We start from the raw sequence: 13692 nt of genomic DNA, 5'->3' as shown, positions 1-13692 counted from the left end.
ATTGAGGGCCATACCACATGGCCTAGTTTATTTTTTGCTGCTTCAGTTAAATACAAAGCTGTATCTTCTTGATGGATGTATGAAGCATTTGGTGTTCCTTAGTAGAGAATAAAGAAAGTTCATGATCTTGCTCAAACTCCAGTGCCTGTAATTTTATAGCGCAATGAATTTACCTTTCGGCAACTATATATAATCAACAGCTTTCAAGAGTTTAATATAAAGGTTTTTAATTATTTCCTTTATTTTATTTTTCCTGGAGAACAGTATCCACCAAACTGTATGGAGTGTATCTTTTCCTTGGGCAATTGAAATTAAGAATATCCACTAATTGTCACCTTCCATTCATTTCAATAGGATTATTTTATTTTTGAGAATAATCGTATATTGCAAAACTAAGGAAGGTGAAGTTTTCTTCTTGATCGTATCTGAATTGTGATTGATCTGTGTTTGTGTGTTTATGTCAGAGGATAGAAATGTATGCTTAGTCTTGAGAATGGGGAAAATATGGGTAGAATATAACCTTTTCTTCTTCATTTGCAGGGATAGGAAAAAGGTAACAGTGAGGGAAACTTTAACTCATCATCTTGGTAGATCCACAAATCTCATGCCTTTGTTAATTCAGTGAGTCAGGTTAAAATGGAAAGTCTTATGAGAGCTCTGTGGCATGACATTGCCTTGGAGGAATAACATCCAAATAGCCACCCCTGTGGATGTGAGTGAATTTTGGATGAATTTTCACTCATTAGTACTGTTGATTTGACTGGCCACCTTGAAAGAAACAGAAATCTTATATGTTACTTTCAAGTCTGATTTTTTTTTTCCCCTTAATCTTCTTTTCTATTTAATAGAAGTTAAGATGTCAGGCCCAAAGTATTAGAGGAAAAAGCTTTTAGGATCTTAATTTTAGGGTGGTAAACTTATGATACATAAATATGAAACATAGCAGCCTCAACTCCTTGGGCTTGGTGGGTCACTTTTTTATGTATTAGTCCCTTGTTGCATGACCTACTCAATTTTTTGGAAAGTTATTTATTTATTTGAGAGACAGAGAAAGAGAGCACATGTGTGTGGGGGGAGGGAGAGGGGCAGAGGAAAGGGAGAGAAAGAATCCCTAACAGACTCCCCGCTAAGCACATAGAGCCCATTGCAGGGCTCAGATTCACGACCCTGAGATCATGACCTGGGCCGAAACTGAGAGTCCAATGGACACTCAACCAACTGAGCCACCTCAATTTTTTTTTTTTTTAAACAAAGCAACCAGTGATCTGATTTGACCAATTATGAAGATATTAAGATAATAGGTTGCAGTGACTATAACCCAAGTGGTTTAGTCCAAGTCTCCAGATATTTATGCTGTATTCAAGGAACTTCTATCTTTGTCAACAACTTGGAGGTTGTTTTAGTCAAGCTTTGGAAAATTTCTGATCCTACTTAATTTTTTTTTAGGTTTCCATTATATCCAAAAGGAGGGGAGAAGTTACAATTCGATTATGGTGTCTATCTTCTGAACAAAAATATAGCACAGGTAAGTAACTTCTCTTCACTCCTTTTCTACTTCCCACATACAACCTACTTCCTTGGATTGCTAACCTTCTTTCTTTATAAATAAGTACTGTAGTTGATTATTTTATTTAACTGGTTATGGTGATAATGCGAAGTTCTTTGGCCACAGTCTTACTTCATGCCATTATAAATACTACTGAGAAGCAGTGGGTGCACACTGAAACCCTACTAAACTCGGAAGCCCTTTACTAAGTTGTTACTTGCTAGGAGACTGTACTTGAATGTGTGTGTTTATAACTTCTTTCCTCTGTAGCTTCTCACACAGCTTTTTTCTCTTAGATCACTTTCTTCTCTTAAACCACTTTTAGGAACTCATTTTGCACTGGGATTTGTTTATGGAGTAAAAGTTTAGTGCCTTTGGCAAGTCCTTAATGGTCTCCTCACCTTATTATGCAAGAACCAAAAGAAAAGACCAAACACGTGGTCCTTCCAACCCATCTGGGGTTTTTGTGACTCTCTCAACATGAAGCCAGTTAGTATCTCATTTAAATAAAGTCTTTCCATATGCTGTAGAAAGACTAATAGATGCTTGGGTTTGCATGTTCCTGAAAGAAATATGCAGCATTTCTTTAGCATACTTGAGTGTACTTCAAGAGGTAGACATTTCATATATTTTCTAGTTGTAAAGGAAGATCGACTTCAGTGCTTTGTTTTTATTTGGACATAGCCGATTGGAATATCACATGGATGAGTATCCACAGTTTGACTGTTATTTAAAGACATTATCATAAAGACGTTATCAGCTATATCCTCAGACCTTTTCTTTTTATTTTATTTTATTTTATTTATTTATTCATAAGAGACAGAGAGAGGCAGAGGGAGAAGCAGGCTTCCCGCTGAGCAGGGAGCGCAATGCGGGACTCAATCCCAGGACCCCGGGATCATGACCTGAGCCGAAGGCAGACACTTAACCATCTGAGCCACCCAGGCATCCAGACCTTTTCTTTTAATAGAAGCAAGAAGGTTTATGATATTTTTGTTTTTAGAAGGCTGCCTTTTATCCATGTGAATCAAAAGACTTACTGAACAGTTCCCTTATTCTTTCCTGATTTGTTCCTCCCTATGATATCATCTTTGCCTCGCTATCCCTCATCAAATATCAGTTTAATGGTTTTTTAATTTGATTTTTATTTAGATTCTTATCCTTTTCTTTTTTTTTTTTTTAAGATTTTATTTATTTATTTGACAGAGAGAGACACAGCGAGAGCAGGAACACAAGCAGGGAGGTGAGGGAGAAGCAGGCTTCCTGCAGAGCAGGGAGCCTGATGCGGGGCTCGATCCCAGGACCCAGGGATCATGACGTGAGCCGAAGGCATACGCTTAACCGACTGAGCCACCCAGGCACCCCAGATTCTTATCCTTTTCTGATATTGAATCAAATTTCTAGTCTGCAGTCTTCAGTTAATCATTTGCTTTATAAGCTCATACTCATTGCCCTCTCAGTCATACTGCTTTCTTATTACTGCCGTTCCAGCCCATGTTCTTTACTCTAGGCAGGCAGCCTTGCTCACAGTCTGTGGCCTGTGACTCATCTTTCCATGTGCCATTCTTCCCACACCTGATGCTTTCCCTCCCTCCATTTTTGGCAGAGAAGTACCTTAGTGTAAGAAATAGGACTTTAGGGGCGCCTGGCTGGCTCAGTTGGTGGAGCATGCTACTCTTGATCTCGGGGTCATGAGTTCAAGCCACATGTTGGGCATAGAGCCTGCTTAAAAAAGAAAAAGAAAGAAAGAAATAGGACTTTAATTTCAAAGCTGTCTTATGCTACTGATTATAGTTGTCATGCTATGGAAAAGGCAGTGCTTAGACAGAAGTGGCCTAACTAAGAGTGCATGAAGGGAGAAGAGGTCTAAGTAAATTAGAGAGTATCTCCAGGTGAAGTCAGCCAATGTGGATAAGGGCACATGAGTCCAGAGTCTGGGGGGCAACATGTCAGGAAAGTTGGTGGACCTAAGTTCTGATCTGAATGCAGAGATTTGTTTCTCCTTGCCCTATTTTCTGTTTCTTGCTCTGAGTACCTACACTAAGGTCCCAAGTCTGTTGGAAGATTCCAAGTGGAGCCTACTCCTGATTAAGGTAAAGCCAACATGCCTGGATTTCCTGGTAAATCTCAGCTGAAGACACACACATGCATGTGCATGTGTGCACACATACACGTATATCCACATGTAGGCATACACACATTGAGTTCTTTCTTCTGTGGGCCCAATAAGAATGCCAGAGGATGGTGAAAGGGGTTCTACAGATAGCCCAGCTTGCTTTGAAAACAAGACAAAGATGGAGGCTCTGTGCAGTGGAAAATTTGGGAAAGTCAACCCTGCATCCCAGACTCTTCGCTCTAGTACCTGTTTGGTCCTCACTTTGGAGCACTTCCCAAGAAGCCTCTGACTTTATTTTTAACTGAACCAAGGCCACAAGCATGCTGAACTAGTTTTATTCATCTGTTTAAACAATTCGTAGTTTTATCCTTTGTATCCTCTGCAACTTAATAATCTTTTTGAAGATTTGAGAGACTACACTGGTCACTTGTGTGTGGGTTTAAGATGGATAAGTTAACTCCTTTAAAAATCCAGAAAGAACAAGCATCTTGCTCTCTGATATTTTTTCATCACTCTGTGGCAGTTTTAAACGGAGAGGACAATAAACTTTTTATTAACAAACTATCTTAGGTTTCAGAGTGCATTCAGGAGTCCCCTTCTGACAATTTAGAAAGAAACTTTTTAGCAAATGTGTGACCTTTAACCTTTTTTTGCTTCAACTGTTTACTATTTCTTGGGGAATGTTTCATTTTATCTTTAATACCATCACTTTATTACATTTCAATTTATAACAAATCAAAGAACCATTAATTAGTATGGCCCTCACCACATTTTATATCAGTAAAAAATTTCCAAATTTTTGAAGATTTATTTTTCTGTACTTTACATACTAATACATGTTGTCAAAGGAGAGTTTGTCTTCTCAGCCAGTCTCATTTATACCCCATCTCTAGAGATGTGAACAAATCATACTGTTAAAATGGCCCCACCTCAGTAATTTATAAGCCAGGTTAGTGGAGGTGGATGAAAGCATTGGCATGTGTTAAAGTGCCAGAGAAAAAAGAGTGAAGTCATTTAATACCGCATCCATAACTTGGTTGTGGATTTGAATAGTCAATAGGACCTTTCATCACAACTAGAAGTAGTAGTAAAATCACTTTTTTTGGTAGAGGAAATGACAGAATTTAGTAATATTTGTTACTTCAGTATTTGGGATCAGTCCAGCCCGTTTTGAAAGCACAAGCTTAGGAAGACAGGCCTTCAAGTAGAAATCCTCAAGTGTTGTCTGAAGAGCTGAGAGGGTTGGTGAGTCCTGCTTGCCCTCTTCGTGTCATTGCGGTTTAAAGGTATGTGTGTGTGTGCTGTGCTGGGTATTGAAAGTGAATAAAGCAAAGTGCTTTGTTTTTAGTGCCATCAGCCCCTTTGTCTGGAAATAGCTTCCTTTGTTGGTCAACATGTAACACTATAGGAACAGGCCTGGCAAAATTCAGGCACAGTATAATTAACATTGATTTAAAAAACCAGGTTCTGCCATGATTGTCATTAAGTTTATAAGTACATTACATTAGAATTTGTATATAGTGCAGTAGTTTGCTTTTAGTTCCCAGAGCATAAAAAGTAGTAAATCAAAAATTACAATACTTTTACCTTACATTTATGGAGAGTTTTATAGTTTGAAACATATATATATATCCACGTGACCCTCATTATCACCCTACAGAATGAAAGGTGCAGCTAATGTTAAATTAATTTGAAGACAGTATGGCTTTTGACATCTGTCACTCCAGTTAGGATCACGTATTCTGACAGGTGAGGCAGAGATTCCCTTACTTCCGTATGCTTCATTGTTCTATATACAGTTGACCCTTAAAACAACATGGATTTGAACCGTGAGGGTCCACTTAAATATGGAATTTTTTTTTTTTTTTTTGCTAAGGGCAGTATTATAAATGTATTTTCTCTTTCTTACTACTTAATAACAATTTCTTTTCTCTAGCATATTATAAGAGTAAGTACACAGTATGTAATACATATACAGAATATGTGTTAATCAACTGGTTTTGTTATTGGTAAGCCTTCCAGTCAACAGTAGGCAATTAGTAAGGTTTTGGGGAGTCAAAAGTTAAATGTGGTTTTCAACTGTGTGGGCAGTTAGCATCCCTAACCCTTATTCAGTGGTCCACTGTATTTCCATCCTAAAAGTGCACAGAATCAAAGAAGATGACATTCCCAGACAGGAAAGAAACTGAATGTTCATTGAGCAGAGACAGCTGTTTTGCACATTATGATATTTCGATGAGTAAGCACAATGCTTGAAACACTATAAAGTCTCAAAAAAATGTTTAATGAATGTATGGTTATACACAGTTAAGACACTGAGATCTAGAAAAATTGTGACTTGCTTAAAATTGATGAATTGAGTCAACAAGTATTTGTTGTGCATCTACCATGTGCTATGTATTTTGAGTTAGGTCTCAGCTGAGAGAGCAGTGAATAAGACACACAAGATCCCTGCCTCATAAATAAGCCAGGTACAAAAACACAAATATTGGTTCCGCTTATATGAATTATCTGGACTAGGCAAATGCATAGAGACAGAAAGTAGATTAGAGGTTACTGGGAGCTGGGAAAGGGGGAAACGGGAGAGTTATTACTTAACTCTGTTACAGTTTCTGTTGGGGTGACGAAAAAATTTTGGAAGAAGATAGCGTTGATGGTTCCATAACACTGTGAATGTAATGATGATGCCACTGAATTATACACTTAAAAATAGTTTAAAAATGTCCAAAGTGACATATTTTATGCAATATGGGCACCTGGGTGGCTCAGTCGTTAAGCGTCTGCCTTCGGCTCAGGTCATGATCCCAGGGTCCTGGGATCGAGTCCCGCATCGGGCTCCCTGCTCGGCAGGAAGCCTGCTTCTCCCTCTCCCACTCCCCCTGCTTGTGTTCCTGCTCTCGCTATCTCTCTCTCTGTCATATAAATAAATAAGATCTTTAAAAAAAAATTAATATATTAAATACCATTGGAGTATACACTTCAAATGGGTGAATTTTATGGTAGGTGAGTTATATCAGAATAAAGCTCTTTTTTAAAAAAAGAAAAGAAACTGTCTCATTAAACTTATTAGCTAATGGAAAGACAGACAGTAAACAAAATAATCTTAGATTTGCGGTAAGTGCTGTAATAGAAATCATTTAGGCAATATAATGGGAAGTAACTGGAGAGGGACCTGCTTTAGATAACGTTGTCAAATAAGCCTTATTGAGGAAGCGATATTGAACTAAGACATGGAGATGACAAATAACCAGCCATGTAAAGAGCTAGGAAAAGTAAGTTAAGGTCATGGGAACAGTTAGTGCTGAAGTCCTGATGTAGGAAAGAGCTTGTTGTGTAGATGGCTAATGTGATAGGAGTATAGTAAGTGAGGAGAGAGGTAGCCAGGGAGCATATCATATAAGGCCTTAGAGATTATGAAGAGTTTGAATTTTATTCTAAATACAAAGGGAAGCCATTGAATAATTTAAGCAGGAGAATGGCTTGATTTATTTTTTCAAAGATTGTTCTTCCTGCTCTCATGAATTATAGAGAACTAGAATAGAAGTAAGATACCAGTGCAAGGGCTATTTCAAAAGACCTGAAGAGGGTTGATGGTAGCTTGGACTACGATAGTAGTGATAGAGAATTGAACAGACTTAAAATATATGATGGATGGTGCTAAACATCACTAATCCTCAGGGAAATGCAAATCAATACCACGATGAGATATCACTTCACTATTATCAAAAGGCAAGAATTAGCAAGTGTTGGCAAGGATATGGAGAAAAGGAAGCACTTGTGCACTGTTGGCAGGAATGTAAATTGGTGCATCCAGAATGGAAAACAATGTGAGGCTCCTCAAAAAATTCAAAATACAACTACCATATGATCTAGCAATTACACTTCTGGCTATTTAACCAAAGAAAATGAAAACACTAACTCTGAAAGATATCTTTACCCACATGTTCATTTTTGCATTATTTACAATAGCTAAGATATGAAAACAACCTAAATGTCCATCAGTGGATGAAAGGATATAAAGAAAGTGTGGTATGTGAACACACACACACACACACCTCGTGGAAAATTATTCAGCCATAATGAAAGAAATCCTGCCATTTGCAACAAATGGATGGATCTTGAGGGTATTATGCGAAGTGAAACAAGTCAGGTAGAGAAAGACAAATGCCAAACGATCTCATTTATATGTGGAATCTTAAAACAATCGAACTCAGGTACAGAGAATGTTTGGTGGTTGCCAGAGGTGAGGGAGTTAAGGAGTGAGTAAAATGTCTGAAAGTGGTCAAAAGGTACAATTTCCGGTTATACAATAAATAAGTCCTGGGGATGTAACGTACAGCATGGTAACTATAGTTAATAATACTGTATCATATATTTGAAGTTGCTAAGAGGGGCACCTGGGTGGCTCAGTTGATTGTCTGCTTTTAGTTCAGGTCATGATCCTAGGGTCCTGGGATAGAGCCCTGAGTCCGGAGGGCTCCCTGCAGCCTGCTTCTCCTCCCCACTCATCCTCTCTCACTGTTTCTGTCACTATCTCTGTCTCTGTCAAATAAATAAATAAGTAAAATCTTTAAAAAAAAGTTACTGAGAAAGTACAGATCTTCCTTGACTTGTGATGGGCTTACATTCTGATTACTATTACCCATTATAAGTTACAAATACCATGTCCAAAATGTATTTAATACAACTAACTTACTGAATGTCATAGCTTAGCCTAGCCTACCTTAAACATACTCAGAATACTTACATTAGCCTACAGTTGGGCAAAATCATCTAACACAAAGCCCATTTTGTAATTAAGTATTAAATATCTCATGTAATTTATTGAATACTCTACTGAAAGTGACAGAATGGTTTTATGGGGACAAAATGGTTGTAAAAGTATCAGTTGTTTACCGTTGTGATCACATGGCTCACGGAGCTGCAGCTCTCTGCTGCTGCCCAGCATCATGAGAGAGGATCGTACCACATATCACCAGCCTGGGAAAAGATCGAAATTCAGACTTCGAAATATGGTTTCTGGTGAATGTGCATCATTTTCACACCATCCATAACCCACAACATTGAAAAATCATAAGTCAAATCGTTGTTAGAGACTGTCCATATATCTTAAAATTCTCACCTTAAGAAAAAAAATAGTAACTATATGGTGATGGATGACTAGACTAATTGTGATGATCATTTTGCAACATATACACCTATCGAATCATTATGTGCTACACCTGAAATTAATACGATGTTTCATGTCAATTATATATTAATAAAAAAATAAGATTACATAATGGGAGATGAGCTAATGGATTGAATGTGGGAATTGAAGGAAAGGAACTAATCATGGGTGACTCCTAGGCTTTGTGTATGAACAATTGGATGGATGGAAGTGCATTTATTGAGATAGGGAAGGATCTAGGAGATGGGGGTAGGGAAACCAAAAGTTCCGCTTTGGCACTGTTAAGTTTCAATTACTTTTAGAAATCCAAGTAGAGGGGCACCTGGGTGGTTCAGTCATTAAACGTCTGCCTTCAGCTCAGGTCATGACCCCAGGGTCCTGGGATCTAGCCCCTCATCAGGCTCCCTGCTCAGCAGGAAGCCTGCTTCTACCTCTCCCTCTGCCCCTCCACCCTGCTCGTGCACTCTCCCTCTCTCAAATAAATAAATAAAATCTTTAAAAAAAAAGAAAGAAAAGAAAAGAAATCCAAGTAGAGTTATCAAAGAGGCAAGAGGGTCTTTGAGTCTGGAACTTGGGGTAAGGAGGTCAGTAGTGGAGATACAAATTTGGGAGTCATCAATATAGAGATGATATTTAAATCCATGGAACTGGATGATATCAATCAGGGAGAGAATGCAGATCTGAAGAGAGAGACAAATACAGACAGAAACACAGAATGGGATTTAGTTCTGGGAAATCACATTTAGAAGTTGGGTGGAAGAGGATGTCTTAGCAAAGACTGAGAGGAATGACCAATCAGGTAGGAGAGAAAACCAGGAGAAAGTAATAATTTGGAAACCAGAAGAAGTAAATTTCTGGAAGGGAGGAGTCATCAGCTATGTCAAATTCTACCATAAGATGAAGCATGCAGTAGAGTTGGGGACATGGAAGCCGTTGACAAGCAATTTCAGTAGATCAGTAGGTGTGCTAAAGAGTGAATAGGAAATGAGGAAGTGACATTGATTGTAGACACTCTTCTGAGGTGTTTTTTGTGAGGTGAGATAGATAAATGGGTTCGTAACTGGAAAAGACTGGGGTTAGGGGAAGGTCTTTTGTTGTTTTTTTGTTTGTTTGCTTTGTGGGAATGTGGAGTTTTTTTTTTTTAAGATGGGAAATAGCAGGCCATGTTTATATGCTGATGAGAGTGATCAAATAGAGAGAGAGAAATTATCAATACAAGATAAAGAAGGGATACTTGAAGGAGTAAAGTCTTTGAGAAGGGGAGAGGAAATAGGATACAGAACATGAGTGAACATGTTGACCTAAAATAAGAAAAAGGGACACTTTCAACAAACTGATTTTTAAAAAAAAGAAAAGCCAGTTTCATTTAAGAATGCCATTGATGAAGCAGTAAAATTATTGACCCTTGAGTACATATCTTTTCAGTATTCTGTGTGATGGAAATGGAAATAGACATAAAGCACTTCTGCTGCATACTGAAGTATAATGGTGTTTCAAGGAAAAGCACTTGTGCAATTGAGTTGCCAACTAAACTACCTGATTTTTCATGGAGCACCATCTTTACTTGAAAGAATGACTAAACCAACAAACTATTCAGACTTAGATATTTGAAAAATACTCTTTCAAAAATGAGTGAAGTGAGCCTCTCAAAGGAAATCAACTGATGATAAAATTTAAGATTTTAAATGAAAACTAGTATTTTGGAAGACTTGTGTTTGCTGCCATGAGATTGACAGCTTTCCATTCCTTAAGGATGTTTTTGATGAGGTTGGTAGTGGCATTTAACAAATGTGATTTTTAAATATTGTGTACTGAATGTGTCAACATTTAAAATCTATATAACTAGTTAGCCAATATTTTCCAAGTGACCAGTATATGATGCTGTGAAATCAGGTGCAGGTAAAGACCTCTTATTTAAAATGCAAAAAAAAAAAAAAGATTTTAATGTAACAGATGTGAAAAGTATATTGGTGTGGTTTCAGATTCTACACTGATAACTAACATTTAAGAAGCTGCTATTTGTTGAGGAGTGCCTGGCTGGCTTAGTCAGTAGAGCATGCAACTCTTGATCTCAGGGCTGTGAGTTTGAGCCCCGCATTGGGTATAGAAAAAAAATAAAACACCTACTTGTTGAGTTTGGAGTAGTATTAGAGAAGAATATCCATAATTATCTGAAAAGGCTATTAAAATACTCCTTTCATTTCCAACTATATTATCTGTATGAGGCTGGATTTTCTTAGGAAACAACATATGCAAACATATGCATATGCATAACAAAATGAATGCAGAAGGATATATGAGAATCCAGCTGTCTTCTGTTAAGGTAGACATTGCAAAACACACTTGCAAAAATGTAAAACAATGTCACTCATCTCTCTAAATTTCTTTTTTTAGAAAATATGTTTTTTGTTTAAATTATTATTTATATTAACAAGTAATTGATTTTTTTTAAGATTTTATTTATTGAGAGAGAGAGGGGGGAGCGAAAGAGCAAGCATGGCGGGGAAGGGTGTAGGGGCAGAGGGAGAGTGAGAAGCAGACTCCCTGCTGCGCAGGGAGCCCAACACAGGACTTGATCCCAGGACACTGGGATCATGACCTGAGCTGAAGGCAGACACTTAACCACCTGAGCCACCCAGGTGCCCCTCTATTGTTATTTTTAAATGAAATATTTAGCAGTTTTCTCAATTGTAATTTCTAATATGGTAAACATTGGTATAAATGACCCATATAAAAAAAAAAAAAGTTCTTTAACATCCTCAGTAAATTTAAGAAGTATAGAGATCTTGAGACCAAAAAGTTTAAGAACTGCTGTCCTAGAGAATGTGGCCATCCAGATTTCCTACAAAACACCTGAGTTGCTTGATAAGACACACTTATTGGTTCCCCAAATTTGGAACATGATATAAGAGACTTAACAGTTTGAATTCTGGGGCGCCTGGGTGGCTCAGTTGGTTAAGCGACTGCCTTCGGCTCAGGTCATGATCCTGGAGTCCCTGGATCGAGCCCCACATCGGGCTCCCTGCTCGGCGGGGAGTCTGCTTCTCCCTCTCCCACTCCCCGTTTGTGTTCCCTCTCTCGCTGTGTCTTTCTCTGTCAAATAAATAAATAAAATCTTTAAAAAAAAAAAAAAACAGTTTGAATTCTGGTAATATGTTCAGTACAAGTCCAGTGCAGTGTGTTCAGTACAAGGCCAGCCGCTATCAGTGGGCTCTTTCCTTATTGCCTTTGGCTTTTAAGCCAAGCCTCTTTCTGTGCTTTCTTGAAAGCTCAGGGACTTAACAGTAACACCTTGAGGATCCAGTTTACAAATACTAATGATGATTTACATTTGTTTTGAATGTAATGGCCTTTTATTATACTTTTACTTCTTTATCACACTTCATGCTCCGTGAAGCATGTTGACCAGGTCTATCTTTAGAGATAAGAAATTGAACTGCTGCTATGCTAACTTCCAGAGAATGACAAAACTATCAAATGGCAAACAGAAATCAAGACCAAATCTTCTGACGTCAGTCTGGCCATATCCCAGTGATGTTTCTTTTCCTCTCTTTCTTTTTTAAATTTTTAAAAAATGTGGGCCTTATTACAATCCTATGAGGTGATAGGTCACAGACAGTGATCTGCCTTTTACAGATAGGAAGCCTGAGAGCATGAGTTCAATAGAAGAACCAGCAGACTTTATGACCGCTCTTCCTTTTACTCTATTACCTCTTTCCCCTCAGGTTATTTTAAGACTTCATAGAAAGTAAAAGTAAGCTTCTCCTTCCAAAAACGGTTGGAAACCTCTGTTCTGCCAAGGACATGGTCTTTCTCTAAAACTTGACTACTCGTGGGGCCCATGGTGCTCAGCTCTTTAGAAGAGATCAATGCCAGCTTACACCCAGCAGCTTAAATTCATGTCTATTTCTCCAACATACAGTCCAATCTATATGACACGTGGGGAGAAAATGTATTTTTATTTTCCTAATTCTTGGAATCGAGAATATAAATTCCAAGGATGTTTTAATAGTCAGACTGCCATTTTCTCCCCCTGCTGCCTACAAAATTTGCCAGGAATATAGTAGAAACTTTTTTTTTTTTAATCCTATACCTATATCTTTAAAGAAAACTTTACTGTGATGTAATTCACATATCATACAATTCATCCATTTAAAATGTACAATTCCATGGTTTTTAGTATATTCATTGAGTTGTGCAACTATCACCACAGTCAACTTTAGAATATTTTTATTGCCCCCAAAGAAACCCTGTACCCATTACTTACTCCCTATTCCGCAAGACCCACATCCCTAGGCAGCCACCATTCTGCTTTCTGTTTCTACAGATTTGCCTGTTCTGGACATTTCATATAAATAGACTCCTAGAGTATGTGGTCTTTGTGATTGGCTTCCTACACTTTCATAGATTCCAGGTTCGTCCATGTGATAGCATGTATCATTCATTCCTTTTTTTTGCCAAATCATTTTGGCTTTTTGAAGAGGTGTATGGATATATACCACATTTTATTCATCAGTTCATCAGTTGGTAGACATTTGGGTTGTTTACACTTTTTGGTTATTATGTATAATACTGCTATGAACATTCACGTACAGGTCTTTGTGAGGACATATGTTTTCATTACTCTTGGTTATTTACCTAGGAGTGGAATTGCTGAGCCATATGGTAACTGTTTAACGTTTTGAAAAATTGCCAGACTATTTTCCAAAGCAGCTACACCATTTGACCTTCCCAGCAGCAGTGTATAAGAGTTTCAGTTCCCTTACCCGTCCTCACCACCACTTGTTATTTTCTGTGTTTTTGATTATAGTCATCCTGCTGGATGCAACGTGGTATCTCATTGTGGTTTTGAGTTGAACT

General features: G+C 37.9%; 1 protein-coding gene across 3 annotated transcripts in view; it reads left to right on the top strand.

The window, feature by feature from the left end:
* The window catches only part of UVRAG (UV radiation resistance associated), a 318993-nt gene that overhangs the window by 239391 nt on the left and 65910 nt on the right, over positions 1-13692 (top strand). For all 3 annotated transcript variants that reach the window (XM_064576913.1, XM_064576912.1, XM_064576914.1), the window contains one exon: positions 1447-1525. In XM_064576913.1, coding sequence (XP_064432983.1) covers positions 1447-1525 — 79 coding nt within the window. The remainder of the gene's footprint in view (positions 1-1446; positions 1526-13692) is intronic.

Source organism: Mirounga angustirostris, unplaced genomic scaffold, assembly GCF_029215605.1.
Source record: "Mirounga angustirostris isolate CCGP_5_RB_7025 unplaced genomic scaffold, mMirAng1.0.hap1 SCAF_13, whole genome shotgun sequence".
Classification (NCBI taxonomy): domain Eukaryota; kingdom Metazoa; phylum Chordata; class Mammalia; order Carnivora; family Phocidae; genus Mirounga; species Mirounga angustirostris.
The sequence above is the reverse complement of the archived record's forward strand: the minus strand, read 5'-3'. Positions and strand labels throughout refer to the sequence as shown.